General features: G+C 46.1%; 1 protein-coding gene across 1 annotated transcript in view; it reads left to right on the forward strand.

Annotated features, from left to right (window-relative positions):
• Bptf (bromodomain PHD finger transcription factor) overlaps window positions 1-19,795 on the forward strand; it is a 96,421-nt gene extending 76,626 nt beyond the window's left edge. The window contains 9 exon segments of the mRNA XM_052195905.1: window positions 2,389-2,623; window positions 3,244-4,121; window positions 5,278-5,360; window positions 5,568-5,793; window positions 8,050-8,393; window positions 11,692-11,884; window positions 13,075-13,159; window positions 14,647-14,833; window positions 18,900-19,795. Coding sequence (XP_052051865.1) covers window positions 2,389-2,623; window positions 3,244-4,121; window positions 5,278-5,360; window positions 5,568-5,793; window positions 8,050-8,393; window positions 11,692-11,884; window positions 13,075-13,159; window positions 14,647-14,833; window positions 18,900-18,936 — 2,268 coding nt within the window. The 3' untranslated portion in view covers window positions 18,937-19,795.
• The last annotated feature ends 635 nt before the right edge of the window (window positions 19,796-20,430 follow it).

Consider the following 20,430-nt stretch of genomic DNA (forward strand, 5'->3'; position numbering starts at 1 on the left):
TGAGTTCCAGGACAGCCAGGGTTACACAGAGAAACCCTGTCTCGAAAAAACAAACAAAAAAAGAAATCTAGTGTGCATGTGTCTGGAGGGGGTTACCTACACATGGAATTCAGGTGAGAACCTCAGGTTCCAGTCCCTGCCTGCCACCTTGTTTGATAGAGGGCTGCTATTGTTCTCTAGTACAGGCGGGTAGCGCCATGGAGCTCTGGGTTAAACCTGAATCACTGCGTAAATCATGTGTGCGGGCATGTGCCCATAATCCCAGCACTTAGGAAGTAGAAAGGTAGCAAGTTCAAAGCCAGCCTGGGCTGTGCCAGGCCCTTTCCCAAGAAGGACAAAACACAACAAAAGATAAGTCCAAGGCTGGGAACATATATAGCTCAGTGGTGGAGAATTTGCCTGCATGCATGAGGCCATTCATTCAGATTCCAGCCAAGTGCACATGTAAACACATCCATGAAAAGGAAGAAGCCAGGAGCAAAAAGATAAGTTAGCTTGAAGAAGAGGGAAGAAATTTAAGTGTTCAAAACTCAGAAAATCCCACTGGGCCTTGAAGGAAATCTTTATTGTGTGTATATATATAAAGATATATACATACATACATACATACATACATACATATTATATATAATACACATATATAAATACATATATATATATATATATATATATATATATATATATATATATATATAATCTATATTATTATATATATAATCTACCTAAGAGATTGGTCTAAACTGAATGTTCATCTGAAGGAGGAATTACCTTCATGGGGAAGGCTCTTGCATATCTAGCAAAAGAGTAACCACGTCATTTAAGCCATTTCTAGCAACCTTGATGCTATGCGGGATGAAGTGTGCATTAGGGATTGGCGTGTAACCTGTTGCTGTGAGTGACAGTGTGCACTGGAGCAGGCACAGCAGTAGGTTTGTAAGAATCGGTAACTTAGAGCCCCCGAATGTCTGTGTGGTAATTACTACAGGATGGAAGTGAGCTAAATACAGCTTTACAGAAGGGGCTCACAATTAAAATGCTGCTGTCTGGATTTTTTTGTTACTCTCTATTTTATTTTTTTAACTTTTATTTATGTATACATTTATGTATACACTGTAGCTGTCTTCAGACATACCAGAAAAGGGCATCAGATCCCATTACAGATGGGAATTGAACCCATGACCTCTGGACGATCATCCAGTGCTCTTAACCACTAATCTCTCTAGCCCCACAGTCAGGATTTTAAAACAAGTACATAAAGTATGGTTACATGTGTATAGGATTCAGAAACTGGCAAAACAAAGCATATTGTAATAGTTCTAAAGGTAGTAATAGTCTAAAGAGAATATTTCAACCGTAAGGAGAGCCCTTTCCTTTCCCTTTCCTCTAGGGAAAAGAATGCAGCCAGAGCATAGCACATTCTTGGGCACAGGACGGTCCTCACGGCATTGTTTTGTAACTAATACTCAAATGTGGCATTGATATAGATTTAGCTATGCACAGAATATGTATTTTTTAGGGAAAATATACTGTAGGAAGGAAGCCAGAACTTATGGAGCCTGTGCAGACTTGTAGCATGCAGAGCTGTCTATGCTTCCCCACCCTGTGCTTGCCTGACCACTAGGTTTTAAACAGAAGTACCTGTACATGTAGAACCCTTGGCTTCTGTTTCCCATTTTCATAAGTCCTAGACATTAGTGCTTTCCCTGACTCTTGTGTCTCACATTCTGTTTCTGAACCGTGAAGAAACAGATAGAGTTTGGTGGTAGCGTGCCTTCCCAGTGAAGATCCCTCATTCCGCTGGTTTGGAGCAGTTAACAGAGTGCATAGGATGTTTGACATGTTCATAATATGCAAGAACAAACTCAAACCACAGAACATCTGTTCACTCTTTGTCTTTTTGTGGTTCTGAGGATTGAGTTTAGGGCCATGAGGATGGCAGACTGGTTCTCTGCTGCAGAGACACTGTCCCAGCCCTTGTGTTTTTGAGGCAGGGGCTTAATATGTGGGCCACCATACCTCGTTGCGCCTTGCTGCTTCTGAGCTTGCGAGAAGGAATGATTAGGAGTATGGTAAGATTTGCTCTGCTAAGCCTGAGTCTTGCTTTGTAAACTTGGAATGAGACTACATGTAAAGATGCTTGGAAAAGGTGTGATGGCTCAGGTGTTGGTGAGTTCCAGGTTATCCTGGATACCAGTGAGAACCAAATTCAGAAAGTTTAGTTAACTAGTTAATTGGTTGATTGAAATTAGAGTTTTGACCTGAATATGGTAGCTCTCTATTCCCAACTTGGGAAGCAGGAGTGAGATTTCCCCCTAGGTTTCTTGCAGGTAAGGGTGCTTTACAGATTTGTTGATTTGAACACTGCATTTCCATTTGCTTTTCCCACAGGGCGGCAACCAAGGATTAACTGTAGTGATTCAAGGGCAAGGGCAGACTACTGGCCAGTTGCAGTTGATACCTCAGGGGATGACGGTCCTTCCAGGCCCTGGGCAGCAGCTCATGCAAGCCGCCATGCCGAATGGCACTGTTCAGCGTTTCCTCTTCACCCCATTGTCAACATCAGCCACGGCTGCCAGCAGCAGCAGCAGCAGCAGCACAACTACCACTAATGCCACAGCAGCAGGTAGAAACACTGGGTCAGCACTTGCTGGGTTTGCATTCTGCCTCCAGCCAGCATGATAGCGGCAGAGTCAGCCTCTGTGCTTTACACCTCACTTCTAGATTCGCTTTCCAATCAAAACAAAACAAAAATAATGAGAAGGTGGGAGGAGCAGAATGATGGATGCCATGGTCCCTGTGCCTGCATTCCTGCTCCATCCTTGGTGGTGCCCTGGGGATGAGGGCTCCTCAGGGAGACTGTGCTTGAGAGCTGTGGTCTACACCTCTTCATCAACCTCCTCCAAGCTCTCAGTGCCTGCAGCTGTGCCCTAGCAGAAGAGTGACACTTGACAGGGGCTTCCAAGTATTCAGCGCGCTCTCGCTCTCTCTCTCTCACACACACACACACACAGAGAGAGAGAGAGAGAGAGAGAGAGAGAGAGAGAGAGAGAGAGAGAGAGAGAAAGACATGTAGGAAACGGTCCTAGCTCTGCAGCTGAGCAAAGCGCACCTGAATGCAAGGCTTACATCTCTACTGAAATGCAGTATTCCCAGCTTCAGGAAGTTCTTTTGAAAGTCTGTTTTCACCATAGTCTCCCATTGTCACATCCGGAAACCATTTTGTCTTTTTTTTTTTTTTTACAGGCTCAGGGGAACAAAAACAGAGTAAATTATCTCCCCAGACCCAGCTACAGCCAGCTACAGCCCTGGCACCAACTCAGTCATCTGGTGTGAGTCCTGCAGAAGGCCAGCCTCAGCCTGCAGTCCAGCCCCAGCCCCAGCCCCAGCCCCCAGCTCAGCCTGACGTCCAGCCCCAGCCAGCTGTCTCATCCCATGTCCCTTCTGAAACACAGCCCGCACAAGCACAGTCATCTAAACCCCTGGTTGCCACACAGTGTCAGCCTCAGAGCAGTGTACAAGGACAGTCTCCTGTTCGTGTCCAGAGCCCACCACTGACTCGAATACGTCCGTCAACTCCATCCCAAGTGACTCCTGGACAGCAACCCCAGGTTCAGACTACAGCCTCACAGCCGATTCCAATTCCGCCCCCCACATCTCTGCAGGCACCTTCCCAAGGCCAGCCTCAGTCACAGCCCCAGGTACAGTCTTCAACTCAAACTCTTTCATCAGGACAGACATTAAATCAAGTTACTGTTCCATCCCCATCCGGTCCTCAGCTACAGACACAGCAGCCACAGCCCCAAGTCCTTGCTGTGCCTCCGCTCCAGCAAGTCCAGGTCCTCTCTCAGATCCAGTCACAGGTTGTGGCTCAGATACAGGCTCAGCAAGGTGTTGTGCCCCAGCAAATCAAACTGCAGTTGCCCATTCAAGTTCAGCCAAACAGTGCTGCACAGACTCAGCACACTCAGAGTGTGCTCCCAGTGCAGGCAGCCAGTGTGCAAGAGCAGTTGCAGAGGGTTCAGCAACTCAGGGATCAGCAGCAAAAGAAGAAGCAGCAGATAGAAATTGAGCGTGAACACACCCTCCAAGCTTCTAACCAAAGTGAAATCATTCAGAAACAGGTAAAGTTATTAAGTCAAAGCAGCATGTTCAGTAGCGTGAATTATTGTGCTGTTCAGTAGACTTAGTGATTTGGTTGTGTTAGGTTTCCTGAATGAGACAGAGTCACTGCTGGCTAACCTTAAAAGAGCAGAAACCAGAAATTCTGGTTTGGGACTCCTTATTAGACGTGTAGCATCAGTGCTTATTAGAAACCATGTTTCCCTGATAGAAAACTGAGTGCTGAGGCCACCATCACAGTGTAGCGATTCATTTGAAGTCATTTGATTTGCAAGTGCCATTCCTCTATTTGCGTATCGACTAAGCAAATTGTAGCAGACAGTTTATTTGCATTACGTGCCACACCTTTGTAAAAATGTCTTAAATCCGGGTGTTTTGTCTGCAGTTCCATGTAAGGTGGCGTTGTATAGTAGAGGCATCCTGGAGTGGTGTCTGAGTGCTGTAAGTCTCTTCAGACAGCCAGAGCTTTGCCAAAACAAAGCTGGTGACCTGTAGCCTTACTAAGGACAGTCCTGTTAGCAGCCATGTGCCCCAGTCAGCACCAGGCAGAGGTCTTACTGAGCCTGGAGCACTGTTTGCCCCTGAGCTGAGTTAAAGCTTGTCTCTTTCTGGCTGTGTGGCGTTGTTCAGACTAGATTGTGCCATGCATGTGATGGTGATGGTGATGGTGAAGGTGTACGTTAATATTTCTATTTCTCTGACATGTTCAAAGTCCAGCTCTTTCGCCTTGTTTACGCTGTAACCCAGGATACCTCTCTCCCACAGCTGTGTATGGGGCATGGCACCCTTCAAAGTCTGTACTTGGTGCTGGCATAGTGGTGAAGGTCTACAGAGCACCTGCACTGGGTGAAATCTGGGGCTCTGTTATTTACCATTTAATCACAGACAACTTTTTTGATTTCTTTGTGTCTTGGTGATTGTTTGAAAAACCATTCTTATATTTCAGTGTTAGCTTAGAGAATAAGCAGCGTCCAGATTTGGCTTAGTTGAGTATTTGGTGCTTGGTGAGACCCTGGGACCACCTAGCAGCTTGTATTATGGTCGTATTAGTTAGCTGTCTCACCAGTTCAAACAGCATGTGTTGTAATTTGTTGCTGTGTGCTAACTTACCTGTACCTGTTATCAAATGTGCATTTATGGATTTGTTCTGTTCTTAAGGTGGTGATGAAACATAACGCTGTAATAGAACATTTAAGACAGAAAAAGACCATGACTCCAGCTGAAAGAGAAGAAAATCAAAGGTAGGAGAGTCCCAGGCACACTTGAGAGTCTGCAAAGTTTGGTTTTGCTTTGGTCTTGCCCACGTTCAGTGCCAAAAGTAGCTCACAGCCCTTTGCTTTCTCAAATTCTGCACTCAGTTTGTACACCATCTAGGGACGTAGACAGACCGAGCCTTACTTTTCAGGGTGGAGGAGACGGCGTTACAGAGGTTGTGTGTTTTTCTCTAGAATGATTGTCTGTAACCAGGTGATGAAGTATATTCTGGATAAGATAGATAAAGAAGAAAAACAGGCGGCCAAGAAACGCAAGCGGGAGGAGAGCGTGGAGCAGAAGCGGAGCAAGCAGAATGCCAGCAAGCTCTCTGCTCTGCTGTTCAAACACAAGGAGCAGCTGAAGGCCGAGATCCTGAGAAAGCGAGCGCTCCTGGACAAGGAGCTCCAGATCCAAGTGCAGGTGCGACACGCCCAACACACCCGACACACCCCTCCCCGCCATCCTCGCCTAGTGCTAAGTTCCAGCTTGCTTTCTAGAGTTTACATTTGTGCTTGTAGCTTGGAGAGTAAAGGACGTGCGTGGCTTTGAGTGGGGCAGTTCTTTGTGTCTTCCTGCGTCAAGTCCAGAGGCCTGAGCTGTCCTTCTGTGCCGGGGGAGGAAGATTGTGTGTGAATGTAGGCAAACAAGCATCCATTTATAAAGACAATTTTTCCTAACCTAACATGATCCAGTAGCCACTGCTAATACATTCATGCATATTTACACAGCTTTCTGAAAAAGGAAGCCGAGTATTGAAAGCATCCCATAGGCGTGGTAGCGCGCCTGTAATCCCAGCACTCTGGGAGGCAGAGGCAGGCTGATTTCTGAGTTCGAGGCCAGCCTGGTCTACAGAGTGAGTTCCAGGATAGTCAGGGCTATGCAGAGAAACCCTGTCTCTCAAAAAACCAAATCCAAAAAACAAACAAACAAAAAAACAAAACAAAAAAAAGGAGTGGGTCTAGCTCAGTACGGCTCTGCGGTCAGGAGCACATCGGAGTGTTTGTTGGGGGAGAAGGGGCCTATTTTACTTAAGCTTGTCCAGGCCGAGATGTAAAAAGCAGCACTAACTGAAACAGGTAGTCAGCCACATCACCATAGGATGTGCAGCGAGGGTGTGGTCACTCAGCAGCTTTCTTGTCTTTTCCTTTGGGTTTTTTGTGACAGGGTTTCTCTATGTAGTCCTAGCTGTTCTGGAACTCTCCGTGTGGACCAGGCTGGCCTTGAATTCACAAGAGAATCATACTGAGCCAGCAGTCCTTTTGTCTTTTGGTTGGTGGTGGGTGGGTTGGTTGGGTTGGGTTGGTTGGCTGGTTGGTTGGTGGCTGGGTGGCTGGCTGGCTGGTTGGTTGGTAGGTGGGTGGCTGGCTGGTGGGTTGGTTGGTGGGTGACTGGCTGGCTGACTGGCTGGTTGGTGGGTGGGTGGCTGGCTGACTGGCTTGGCTTGGTTGGTTGGCTAGCTGGCTTAGTTGGCTGGCTGGCTGGCTGGCTGGTTGGTGGGTGGGTGGGTGGGTTGGATGGATGGATGGATGGATGGATGGATGGATGGATGGATGGATGGATGGTTGGCTGGTTGGTTGGTTGGTTGGTTGGTTGGTTGGTTGGTTTGGAGATAGGTCCCACCTGATTGTCTTAGAACTCAGTGGTTCCAGTCTTCCCAATGCTGTGACCCTTTAATACAGTTCCTTACTTTGTGGTAACCCTTAACCATAATATTATTTTTGTTGCTACTTCATAACTGTAATCTTACTACTGTTGTGAATCACAATGTAAATATCTGCTATTCAACCCCTGTGAAAAGGGGTTGCAACCCACAGGATGAGAATTACCGCACCATGTAGTCCAGCCTGGCCTTGAATTCACAGGGATCCTCCAACCTCTGCCTCCCAAGTGCTGGGACCAAAGTTGTGTGCCAGAGCAACTGGCTTCTTCAGTTATTTTAAGGAGAAATATAGTTAACTGTACTCTAGAAAGTGTGTGTGTGTGTGTGTGTGTGTGTGTGTGTGTGTGTGTGTATGTGTGTGTGTGTAAGAGAGTGTCTGTGTGAGTATGTGTCCATGTCCATCCAGGGTGGATAGATCCTGGTGGTTCTGTGGGTCTGGGATGCTTGGTCACTGACTAGCTGCTGCATCTGCCATGTTCTGGTTATTGACCTCAGGCTTTTGTCACAAGCAGTGGACTCACTGAACCATCTCACGAACCCAGGATTTCAAGTTATAGCCAAAGCTGTATAAAGAAAATAGTGTCTTTGGGATGGGTTGCGTGTTGGGGGTGGGGTGGGGAGTTGTTTTGAGATAGGGTCTCAAGAAGACTAGGCTAGCCTAAAACTCATTGTGTTACAGAGGAAGAACTTTAATTTCTAATCCTCCTGTTTCCATCTCTTGAGTGCTGGGACTGCGAACCCAGTTAGAAAGTAATATATTTTGGTGCCTCGGTCTCCTGTCTTAAATCTAAACAAAGCGTGGTAAACATGGACGATGTCTCTTTTTCTGTTTACTGCTGTCCAGAACCAGGCAGATCTCTTGAGTTCAAAGACAGCCAGGGCTGCACAAAGAAACCCGGTCTTGAGAAACAAAAAGCATACAAAAAGAGCTATATGGCAAGTGGAGGTAATGTCCAGGTCCTGTCCAGGTTGCCCCATCACCTGGTGATCATTCATTTGTCTTCAATTGACCACAGGAAGAGCTGAAGAGAGACCTGAAAATGAAGCGAGAGAGGGAGATGGCACAGGTGGCACAGGCCAATGCTGCCACAGTGCCCACACCCTCTGTGCCAGCGTCAGTGCCAGTGCCTGCACCGGCAGCCCCTCCAGCTCCTCCTCCTTCTCCGCCTCCCTCTACGCACAGTCTGCCATCTGCAGGCCACCCTACAGCACCACTGCCTGCCTCTTCGCAGAAGAGGAAGCGGGAGGAGGAGAAGGACTCTAGGTCCAAGAAGAAGAAAATGATCTCCACCACCTCCAAGGAGGCCAAGAAGGACACCAGGCTGTACTGCATCTGCAAGACGCCATACGACGAGTCCAAGTACGTGCCCGCACAGCTTCGTTGGTCAGGGAGCAGTTGGCAGCAGCGGGAGGGCGAGCAGGTGTGGGGCTGGGCTCCATCTGACGCTTGACATGAGGGCAGTAAGGGTGCTGGTCCATGTGCTCGCGGGTCTGCTTGTCCTCAGCCGTGTCCTTTTCTGTCAAAAACAAGCTTGCTGTGGCCTCTTTGCTAATCTACCAGCACTGCATCATGCAGAAGGCTGCCATCCCAGCTCTCCCTGGCCAGAGCCTAGAGTCCGGCCTAAAATGGATGGCCCAGGCGGCATCATCAGTTCCCTGTAATAAAAAAAAGAAAAGGAAAGAAAGAAAGAAATTGTAGCTTAGTATTGTTAAGTCTGCATTTCCACGATCTGTAATCGAAAGAAAAAAAAACAAAACCATGAAGTATTCCTTTTAACCACTTAATGCGTTTCACACTTAAACCTTGATGAGAATAGCAACTGGAAGCTGTTTTTGACAGTCATGACTTGTATTTGGTGACATGAATGAGATTTTTAGAGATATTAGTTCATAAAGATACTTTCTTGTTTTTCTTCCTTTTTTTAAGTCATTACTATTATTCAGTGATGTATTTACCTTCTGTCTGGGGTATGCAGATATAGGTCGGTATTTGTAAGCTGCCGAGAGTCACAGTTCATTTCACAGTGCCAAACAGTTTAACTGTGCTTTTAAGAGAGTTAGAAAGAAATTCTTACTGTCTGTGCATGTGGTTCTGTGGCAACCACTCCCTGGGTCCTAAGTCACCATGGGGTTTTTTAATGTCATACAGAGGCTCTGTTGGGAGACACACTCAACTCCCCACCGAGCTCAGCAGGGCATGGCCATCTTCATGTTCCTCCATTTGTCCCTCATTGGTGATTATCCATCGTGTAAAGAGTGACACCCCATGACCTAATATCCCCCTGTAGTCTGTACAATAATTGTGCCTCACTTTAAGTAAAATACCCTAGAATATTCCTGAAACACAGGAGTCACACCAAGGGCAGGGACTTTATATGAAGGTCAGTGTTGAGCTGACACAAACAATGATACAGGCTTCTTTGGATCCTGGCATGACTTAAACTGAGGCACACATGTGCTCCTACTGCTGAAACTGCCCATGATTTTATAGCTATTCACTTTTTTTTTTTTTTTTTTTTTTGGTTTTCCATTGACATTTCCACACCGCAGGTTCATTCACCCCCTGTCGTGGTGTTTGCTGACATCTCAGAGCAAACCATCCTGGTTTGAGCATTGTGTTGCTAGCTTCTACTGGAAGTTACTAAAAATTGGAAACTGGTCCTGAAGTTCCTTCCAGTGCACATAGCACTTTAAAGAGGCAACATTTAAAGTACCTCAACACGTCCTCACCTGAGTCAGGGAGTGGGTGTCACAGTTCAGAAGAAAGGGTCGCCGGGAGTCGGTTGAAGCACCTCACTGTATGTCCTCACAGTCATGAAGCAGTCCCCAAGGTTAAAGTACCAGAGGCACCACCAAAGGTGGTGGTGCACGCCTTTAATCCCAGCACTGGGGAGGCAGAGGCAGGTGGCTTTCTGAGTTCGAGGCCAGCCTGGTCTACAGAGTGAGTTCCAGGACAGCCAGGGCTATACAGAGAAACCCTGTCTCAAAGAAAGAGGGGAGGGAGGGAGGAAAGAAAGAAAGAAAGAAACAAACAAACAAACAGAGGCATCTTGGTAAAGGGAAGGAAGGTACCAGTGGTGGCTAGGCCATCCTGGTTGTCTGTGAGTGACTCAGGCCTGCACAGCTCTCACCAGCAGGGAAGGGACGCTTTAGAGAAATGCTGGGGCTTTTCCCTGGGACCCTGTGTCAGAGCCTGTGCTCCTCCCCCCCACACACACTCCCCTCGCCAGCTCTGTAACCAGGAATGACTACATACATGGACCTCTCCTAGTTTCCCTCCTAGCACGTGTCATTGTCCTCTCCATGGCCAGCCTGCATGCTCCTCTACTGTGACTTCTCCTCAGTGTTCGCGCTCTGCTTTTTCAGTTTGTGAGATACATTTTCAAACCTATCTAAGAAATAGCCCTGGTATTGAACTGGCTTCTATAGAATAGGTTTGACAGATGTAAGTCTTTGATTCTTTGGCTTTGGTTTCTGTGCCTGTTACAATTTCACACACATTCATTAAAAGGAAGCCATTACCATCTGTGTGTTGTTATTTTTATTTTTTTAAATTCCAGTATGTTTTAAGACCCATATTTCACTAAACAGTGTGTTTGTTGAAGTGACTGTGAGTGACGACTGTCCACCCTTGTGCAGTGTCAGATGCTGTTTGCCACTGGTAGACTGGTGGCTTTCAGGGTGTTCACTGACCCATGGCAGAAACTCTACTGTAAGAAGTGAATCAGGGTAGAGAAGACAGAGTTACGTACCATGCAGCTCAAAATGACAACTACAGTGTCATTTTCATTGTGAATGCTTTTAGGTTCTATATTGGCTGTGATCTTTGTACTAACTGGTATCATGGAGAATGTGTTGGCATCACAGAAAAGGAGGCTAAGAAAATGGATGTGTACATCTGTAATGATTGTAAGCGGGCACAAGAGGGCAGCAGTGAGGAATTGTACTGTATCTGCAGGACACCTTATGATGAGTCACAGTGAGTTGATAAGAGCATCTGTTTGACAATTCAGGAAGCCGCATTGTTCATTTGGTCACTTACCTAAAAATGAAAAGCAGGGTCTCTCTGCTGTATCTATACACCTACATTACAAAGCCTTTCCGGTTTTCTCCTCTTTTCCCTCTTTCCCTCTCCTTCAAAATGTATGTTGCTTCCTAGTGAATGATCTAGTTGCATTGGGGGAAATGGGTTATAAATGGTAGATTTGATTCTTCAATATGTCACACAAAGTAATGTGAGGAAAACAGCCTGTGTGTCTGAAGCGGTGCTCTGTACAGCTCGAGACGCACCCTTTGGGAAGAACTGGGGCTGTTCGTAGCTCACCGATTTTGAGCACTCATTTAATATGGGACTAGTTGAAAGATGTTTGGGGCCTTATTTTGAGCTTTAAAATCAATCAAATGTTTCACACTTTTCTTCAGATTGGTTCCCCATTAGCACACAGTACTTTTTAATACGTTTACAACTGTTCTTACCATCTAAAGTACTTGGTTAATACATTGGGATGTCACTCTCAAGAATAGGAAAACAACCATAATGCTAAAATTACTTTAAACCCCAGGGGCTAGCCTATGTTCAGTTGCATGATGGGTAAAAACAAAGTCTGAGCAGAAGCAGCCAGTTCTTCGGCCTCACATTTCCATTTTGGATCTTGCAGATTTTATATTGGCTGTGATCGGTGTCAGAACTGGTACCACGGGCGCTGTGTTGGCATCCTCCAGAGCGAGGCTGAGCTCATTGATGAGTATGTGTGTCCACAGTGCCAGTCAACCGAGGACGCAATGACAGTGCTCACGCCACTGACAGAGAAGGATTATGAGGGCTTAAAGCGGGTGCTGCGTTCCTTACAGGTGAGCGGCTGCTGACTGCCGCGTCTGCAGTGTGGCCCAGCCTGCCTCACTGTAAGGCCAGACAAAGTCCACTCTGGCACGAGCCAGTGACAGGGAGCTCACTGAAGATGCTACCTCCTGTGGCTCATCTGACACTGTCACACATTGACAGACAGGTGACACATTGCTTTCACTTCAGCTTTACTTTTGAAGCTCTTGAAGAAAACCGTATCATAATAAATGAGAAAGCTGTTTGATTCAAGTCTGGTTATTTTCTCACTAGAAATGAAAGAATAGGGGAGATTGGGAGTATTGGAGATGGGTGTCAAGATAGGACATTATGTTGAATCTGTGCTGTTGCCAGTCTCAGAGTCAGGAGAACCGGAAAGGAAACCCCAATCAGTGCCTGCAGGGCAGCAGCACCCAGCAGGGAGGACTCCCAGCATGCCCAAGGGATTGCCGTACCAGCTGGCAGGCCATCACAGGGGAACCCTCCTGCTCGGGCCACTCCTGTCACCAAGGTCTCAGAGCTACCTTGGAGGATTGGAACTATAAATCATGCTCACTTACAAAAATCTGTGACTATCACCCAAATCACCTTACATGGATAGTTTCACTTCTCAGATGTAAAGCTCACTTGAATTTTCAAGGTTTGTTGATCTAGTGGGGCAGCTGAATAACAGCAATATATATAATTATATATAAAATATATAATACATATATACATATATACACACACAGCAATATATTATATAAAATATATACATACATATATACACACACAGCAATATATATTATATAAAATACATACATATATACATATATACACACACAGCAATATATATTATATAAAATATATATATACATACATATATACATATATACACACAGCAATATATATTATATAAAATATATACATACATACATATATACATATATACACACAGCAATATATATTATATAAAATATATACATACATACATATATACACATATATATACACACACTCTGTGGAACAGTGTGCGTGCGTGTGTGTGTGTGTGTGTGTGTGTGTGTGTCTGTCTCTCGTGTGTGTGTGTGTGTGTGTGTGTGTGTGTGTGTGTCTGTCTCTCTCTCTCGTGTGTGTGTGTGTGTGTGTGTGTGTGTGTGTGTGTGTGTGTGTGTCTTAGTGCTTCCATTGTTAGCCGTGATACACTTGTTCTTTCTTGTAGGCCCATAAGATGGCATGGCCTTTCCTTGAACCAGTAGATCCCAATGATGCACCAGATTATTACGGTGTTATTAAAGAGCCAATGGGTAAGTGCTTGAACTGACTGGGAAGGCAAGTTTCCCACGTGTCGCCAATGCTCTGTCATCCATGAGGCCCATGAAAGTATCTCAGACGTGCAGGCACCAGTATGACTGTGTCGGTCACTTTGGATGCTTACTTGAGGTATCTTTTGAAGCTGGGTTTTCTAAGTCCTCTTAGTCCAGCTGGCTCAACCATGGAGTACACCTCCCAAGTGCTGAGGCTAGAGGAAGGCGCCACCGTCTGGGACTATCTGTTAAAGTTAGCATGTGCATGCCTGTGAGCCACGAGCTTAACGCAGGGGCTCGTGTGTATTCCTCAGCAGTGTTTGTCTTGGCCAAACTGGAAATGAACAAGCTGTCGGCCCAGGAGCCTCTGCACCAGACCTTGTCTAAGCAGAGAGCTGTGCAGCTATACAGACAGTGAGTGCAGTCAGTGAAGCCAGCCTGATGACAAGCAGATCCAGTGGCCGGCAGTGGAGCCCTCACTCCCTCAGGAGAAAAAACACCAGCAGAGCAGCTATCGCTGAAGGTGCCAAGAGGGTAGCTACATGAGGTCATATTTCAGATACTGTACCAGCTGGGGAAGTTCCAAAACTAAAGCAAAAAAACCTTCCAAACGTGTGAGGCAGTCTCTTTAGCTGATAGAAGAATTGTATTTTTAAAGCCAGCAAAGCATTCTTAAAGAGGAGAGAACATAGAGAAGGCGGAAGGGAAGACTCGGTTAGATCCGTCTAAGGGCTGAACAGTAGCCCCACAGTTGCGGTGCCTTACACACTTGAGACCCAGGATAGTCGATGCCTTGGTCTCTTCAGAATAATGATTCTGATGACTTGGTGTGGTCTAGAAGTTGAGTTTCCTGGAGCTGGGGAGATGGCCTAACAGGTAGGACAGCCGGCTGCTCTGCCCACAGACCAGGCTTCCCTTCCTAGCACCCAGATGGATACATGGTGGTTAACACTGTAACACAAAGGATCTGACTCCTTTCTCCCCACTGCCTCCTGCTCAGTATACAGTCATGGTATTTAAGAAATATCAGCCGGGCGGTGGTGGTGCACGCCTTTAATCCCAGCACTTGGTAGACAGAACTCTGTGAGTTCTAGGCCAGCCTGGTCTACAGAGTGAGTTCTAGGATAGCCAGAGCTACATAGAGAGACCTTGTATCTCAGAACAAACAAACAACAAAACAAAACAATAAAAAATTACTTTCATATGCATAGAACCAATTGGCATGGTTTTCTTTACTGTAAAGCAGCTGAATGACTAGATTTTGTTCTGTGTAGTTAACTAAAGATGAAAGCCTTCTTGGCAGCAGCCAGGATTACTGTCTTAGAACCCATATCAGGGCGTTCCTCATGAACGGCAGGCTCCAGGCTCGGAGGAGCAGCTCAGAAAGACTCAACACAAACACATGTTGATTTCATGAGAGCTGCAGGCCGTGATCTCATGGGGAAAACTTTAAGCTTTGAAAATATTTTATGTTTTGTGTTTTTAAGACCTTGCCACGATGGAAGAAAGAATACAGAAACGGTATTATGAAAAGCTGACCGAGTTCGTGGCAGATATGACCAAAATTTTTGATAACTGCCGTTACTACAATCCCAGTGACTCCCCTTTTTACCAGTGTGCAGAAGTTCTTGAATCATTCTTTGTACAGAAACTAAAAGGATTCAAGGCCAGCAGGTAAGCACAGTATTCAGTACCCTGAACTAAGTCACTCTTCAAACTCTACACCATCCTCCTGAAGGATCGACCAGTGAAGTACTGATAGTAAGTTGTTCTTCACATAAAAGATACTGTTCCTACAAAGTGGAGAGCACAGCATACGCCAGGCAGGGCGGTACACAACTTGAATCCCAGCGCAGCAGTATGAGACTCTGTCACAACAAAAGACAAGCAGACTATGGCATTGAGGATGGGAGCAGACAGTAATGAGAAAGGCTTGTGTCTGTTAATGTGGTTAAAATGATGTCCCTTGGTGAAGTGCTGTCCATGGAGTCTGTCTGCAGGACTGTGATGTGCAGGAGAGCTCCTGCTCTCCTCAGCCACCCGGGGGAACTGCAGCACGAGGGTTTGCGTGTTCTCCTGAATTATTTAGTCTGTAGCTTAGAAATCTTCAAATTCTGGCTTTCTAGGTGTTTTTCTAGGCTGTGCTGGATGGTAAGTCCTCAGTTTTTCTAAACCATAAAAACATTGAGCACCTCTGCATGATCTTTTGTTATTGTGACCTTCATTCCCTTCTGTTTCTCAGCTTCAGTTCCCATCTCAAGCCCAGTTCTTCCTTTTGTAGAGCTCAGTGCCTCTCGGGTGGTAACAGTGCTCTGTTTTGTAGCCTTGAGCGTCATCATTCACCATCTCCACGTCCCCACCCACTCAGTCAGCCCTAGACGCTCAGTCAGATCACATAGACCTTGATGTGCTAGGGACCTGGGCCTCTGCGCATCATTTAAGGATTTCTTAAAAGATTCCATACTGAGTATTAGACCCAGTGTGTGAGCCCAGGTGAGGCTTGGGGCAGCACTAGCATGTGCTCAAGACTGGGCACATGCACCGGCACGGTATTGTGCCTCATACTCCCCCTCTGAGCAAAGTCTTAGGTCTGTATTATATTTCTTCTCCCATAGCAAGAGTTGTATTTTAGACACAGTGTAGGAACACACACAGTCAGGTTTTTAAAAGATAAGCTCATAGTAGTGAAGAGCACACTGAAATCTCATCAGCAGTGGGACAGATCATTTCACATGGCCAGTGCAGACCTAATCCCAGAGAACTTCACAGTTTATAATTCCAAAGTTTAATAGAAAACCCCAGAGAAAAGCAACCTAAGATCCTGACATCTGTGTTGTAGATAGAGGTGGCGTGTAGCATGTGGAAGCCAAAGAGGCTGCCTGCCTTACTACAGCGGGCAGGCCGGCCTCTGCTGATACAGAATGAGCCATTCCCAGAAAGTCACTCGGTACACTAAAAAACGCATTCTTCATCTAAAGCAAGAGTATCTGGAACTCAGAAATAGAGAAATAGCGGCCCGTCAGGTAGCTGTGGATCCATCACAGTACCTGCCATGTGGACCTCCAGTCTGTAACCTGTTCTTCTGAAGATTAGCTGATACCCAAGCACAGCCTGCAGGAGAGTCTGCATCGGCAAAGGAGAGGTCCAGGGTGGACCAGAAAGAACAAGAACCTTTTACAGACAACGCGCTCGCCCCTGAATCTTGTCCCAAGAAACTGTCGAGTGCACTGCGTCTGCATCCCGTGAACATGTTACTTATAAGAATAAGCAATACTCACTAAGGTAGAAAGATCAGGAAAGAAAAACTGCAAGCACTGAACGTTTACATCAGGACAATCATTGCTGGGCCTGGTCCTTGGTGAGATGTCCAGAAGAGCAGAGAAGACTTTATGATGAGGTTCCTGTCAGGAAGTGCACCGTGCGGGGCCAGCATGAAGCCCTCTGTGTAGCCGTGATGCTGCTCAGTGGAGAGGGGGCCTCCAGTCTGCAGCTCGCATCCTGTGGAGAAAGGACACTGAGCAGCCGGCCAAGTCAGGGGCAGGGGAACCAAGCACCACACAGACCTAGGTGCCAAGGCTGAAAGAAAAGAGGCTTCCGGGAGGAAGGTGAAATGGACACCTAGGAGGAGCAAGAATCACACTAATGACCACTCTGAGTGGAAGGGAGACTACATCCCAGTTTTTCAGGACACATGGTTGGCAGCTTCCGTGTGTACAGATGTAAAACAGTTCAGAGTGAACACAGGACATTTAGTGACTCAAGGAAAGGCCTTCAGGAGTTGCTCTACTGCTTTAGTAGAGACGAGCCTGGGTACCTGGCCTGGCAGCCCCTACCTCGCTAGCACACATCCTTCATCTCAGCCACAGAGCGAGACCTTGTCTCAGAAAGCAAACGAGGAAGAAAAGGAAAAACAGGCCTTTGGTCCAGGAAACAGGAGGTCCCAGCAACTGAGAATGGCTGAAACCTAAGGGACATTTATAGAGCCAGTGTGTGCAACAAGGGCCCAGGTCAGAAGACAATAAGGTGTGCCCAAGACAGTGATGCCCGGGAAAAGAAAGGGTTCGCCGTTAGATGATGTCAGAGTCCAAAAGCCTAACACTGTGAACTTACAGAAAAAACCGAGTGAGCATGAGATACCCTTTCTCAGCAAATGCCTAGGTGCTGCAGAGAAAGGGCTTTGGCTTCTCAGAGCAGCCTGAGGAGGAACTGGAGACTGACCTGCTCGGTCCTGGGAAATAAAGGGGCTCAAAGAGGGGAGCAGGGGTGCTCCAGTGAGCCAAGCAGTTGATGGAGAAAGAGCCCTGAAGAAGTGCTACTGTGACAGAAGGAGGGAACTTCCGCAGGAGCCATTCAGAGCCACACCCCCTTCACAGGAGTGCCTTCCCATCACATCTTGCACAGCTAGTCCTCTGATCAGATTTTTCAAAATCCCTTTTAAAATTGGAAAATCTGGGTGCTTTGAGTATAGACAGAATCCCAAGTGGGGGGCGGGGGAGAAGAAAAGGCAACCCTGGAGCTTGTAGCTGTGTGTGTGTGTGAGAGAGAGAGAGAGAGAGAGAGAGAGAGAGAGAGAGAGAGAGAGAGAGAGAGAGAGAGAGAGAGAGAGAGAGAGGAGAGAGAGAGATCAAACCCAGGGCTTCACTATGCTCACTTGGTAACACTGACCTCCAAGAGTAAGGGACCACCTCTTGTCAACAAGTTTCCTGTGGCTCTCAGTATAGTGTAGCCTAGGTGTGCATTACGACCACCAGAGCTGGATTTGGAAGCTGGCTCAGCTGTGCCCGGTACATTCAGTGTGATGAGTTTTGAAGAGCTATGCTCTGTCTCTCCTGGTTAAGGCTAGTGTAGCACAGGTGACCCTTAAGCCCTCCTTCGGTCCTGCAGTCACCCTAGCCACGCCTCCATTTTAATTTTTGATCTCTTAAGATTGTGTGCACATTATTCTCATGCCTTTATTCTGATTCATCATTTATACCATCCGTGTTCTTTCTTTTCTTACAGATTGTGATATCTTTAGTCTGAATTTTTAACTGGAATCAGAACTGGATGTTGGGGTCACTGTTGTACCACGTGATTGCCTAATTCAAAATCCCCCTCCCAAAAGTTGAAAGTAGCTAATATAATTTTTTAATGTTAAATACAGATGTGTAGATACATAAAAGTTTTATTCTGGCAGCCGTGTTGGGCAATGTTTAAAGAATTGTGAGTGCCCGGGATGTTGTCCTTCCCGCTCTGCCGTGGAAAGTGCTGAGTAGGCCTGCTCCCCTACAGTAGTGTGGTTACCAGCAGAATAAAGCTGTGAATAAAGCTGTGAAGGAGGAAGACTTTCTGGACCTGAACAGAAAATGTAATGTTAATATTACTATTGTCTCTGATAGAGCTCCCCTCTCCACAGCGTTGTAAATAGAGAGGCACACACCTTTTTTACTGCAGTACTGCTTCTGTAAATGTCTTATTTGTCCTATTTGTTGAAAATGGTATAATCTTAATAAACAATATATATTTGCTTATATATACATATATTTTTAAACATTGGCTTTTTCCAGTGAGCTACCATGTTTACTGTACAGTGAAAAGTTTTACTACTATAAAGATTTCTTAAATGTTAACTTTCTTCTATTTGCTTGCCAAGGATGAGGGGGTGACAGCTGCTCCCCTAGGCTGGCCTTGGCATCCACACAGTCTCATTGCTTCACAAACGAAGGGTGCTTAATTGTCCCCTTTTCTCTGTATTCTGTAGGTCTCATAACAACAAGCTGCAATCTACAGCTCCTTAGAACTCAGCGTGTCGCCTAAACTAGACACAGCAACTCTGGCGCTCTGAACTATTTAAATTAAAGTGCCAGATGTTTTCAGTCAGGCTATCCTGACAAGACCGTAACCTCGTTCATATTGGTCACAACGGTCCAGTTGTATTCTTGGCCAATTTTGTCCAACGGACAAAGGAAAAGCAAAGTCAACAGCACCGTTGTCTTGTCGAGAGCAAATGGCTTTACTATTGTGGCAGAAGCAGGAAACTTTGTTTATTGAAAAAAAAAAAAAGAAAAAGCAAGAAAAAAAAAGATACTATGGGGTCAAGTGTAACTCCGTGGAAATGCCACATCTGCTCTTCAGTGAAGAAGCTGCTTAGAGTCTCACAGAAAACTTTTTGACTGTATTTATTTATTGTTGCAAAAAAAAAAAAAAGACGCTTTTTTATTGCTGCCCTCATTTGTGAGCTAATTATTTTTTCTTATAAGAATCCAGCCCTGGTTCCGTGTATCCACCCTGTATCCTATCATGATTCCTTAGGTGAAGTACAAGGCGACCTCTAGGTGTCTTTTCTTTCTATGAAAGGAGCTGCTATGTACACATGTGCACACACAACTGGGAATCAACAATGAGTTTATTGTTCACGGGAGACACCAGTGAAGCTTGCAGAAAGGTTGGGCTGAGTGGTCCTGGACTACAGACTTCGTTGCCTTGAATCCACCAGTACAAATTGTCATTTACTCTGCACCAGGCTAAATGAGCAAAATCTATTTGAAGGTATCTTGTTTGTAAACATTGTCAGATTCTAATTTTTTTCTTTTTGTATTAAAATTCAACTATGGATGTATATGAATCGAAATAAATGGAGATAATTTTTCTCCCACAGATGGAGGTCTCTTTGAATGTGCGCTATGATTACCTGTAAGCCTTTGTGGGGACAGGGCGGGGAGAGACCAGGAATGAGAGGCAGACCTGGATTTCTCCAGAATAGCAGAGGCCCTTCCTTTCCAAGTCCCTTGTCACCACATCAGAGAAAATCTCCAGGGAGCTGGCCCGTGCATCACTTGGTCACCCCTGTGATTCACTCCCCCGCAACTGTAGGCAGACTCGCAGTCACAGGCAGCTCCTTGTGTGGGACGGAGGCTGTGTGCTGCCTGGGCTCCTTTGGGTTTTGTTTGTTGCAGTAGAGCAGGCTGGAGGGTAGCAGACAGGCTTGCCCTGCCCTGTGTGTTCCTCCTGTGGGCGCTCTCACCTCCCCTTGGAGCTGCCTGCTGTGTGGTGAACACCAGCCAGAGTTGATCAGGCCGCCTCACAGGTGTTCTCCTAGATTTTGCACTAGTCCACATTAGCCTTGTCCTGCTGGGTTCTAGAATCTACCTAGTTTTTGTTTTTTAAAAGCCTTCTCTGTGCATTTGGTGTCGCCCTGCTATGCAAAGCCTTCCCCAGCCCATAGTTTCTGGAAAGGAAACTGTGGCAGCAGTTGGCAATTCTTTCTTATGACAGGCTCAGGTGTACAGGTC

The sequence above is a fragment of the Apodemus sylvaticus genome, chromosome 10 (assembly GCF_947179515.1).
Source record: "Apodemus sylvaticus chromosome 10, mApoSyl1.1, whole genome shotgun sequence".
In the NCBI taxonomy this organism is placed as follows: Eukaryota; Metazoa; Chordata; class Mammalia; order Rodentia; family Muridae; genus Apodemus; species Apodemus sylvaticus.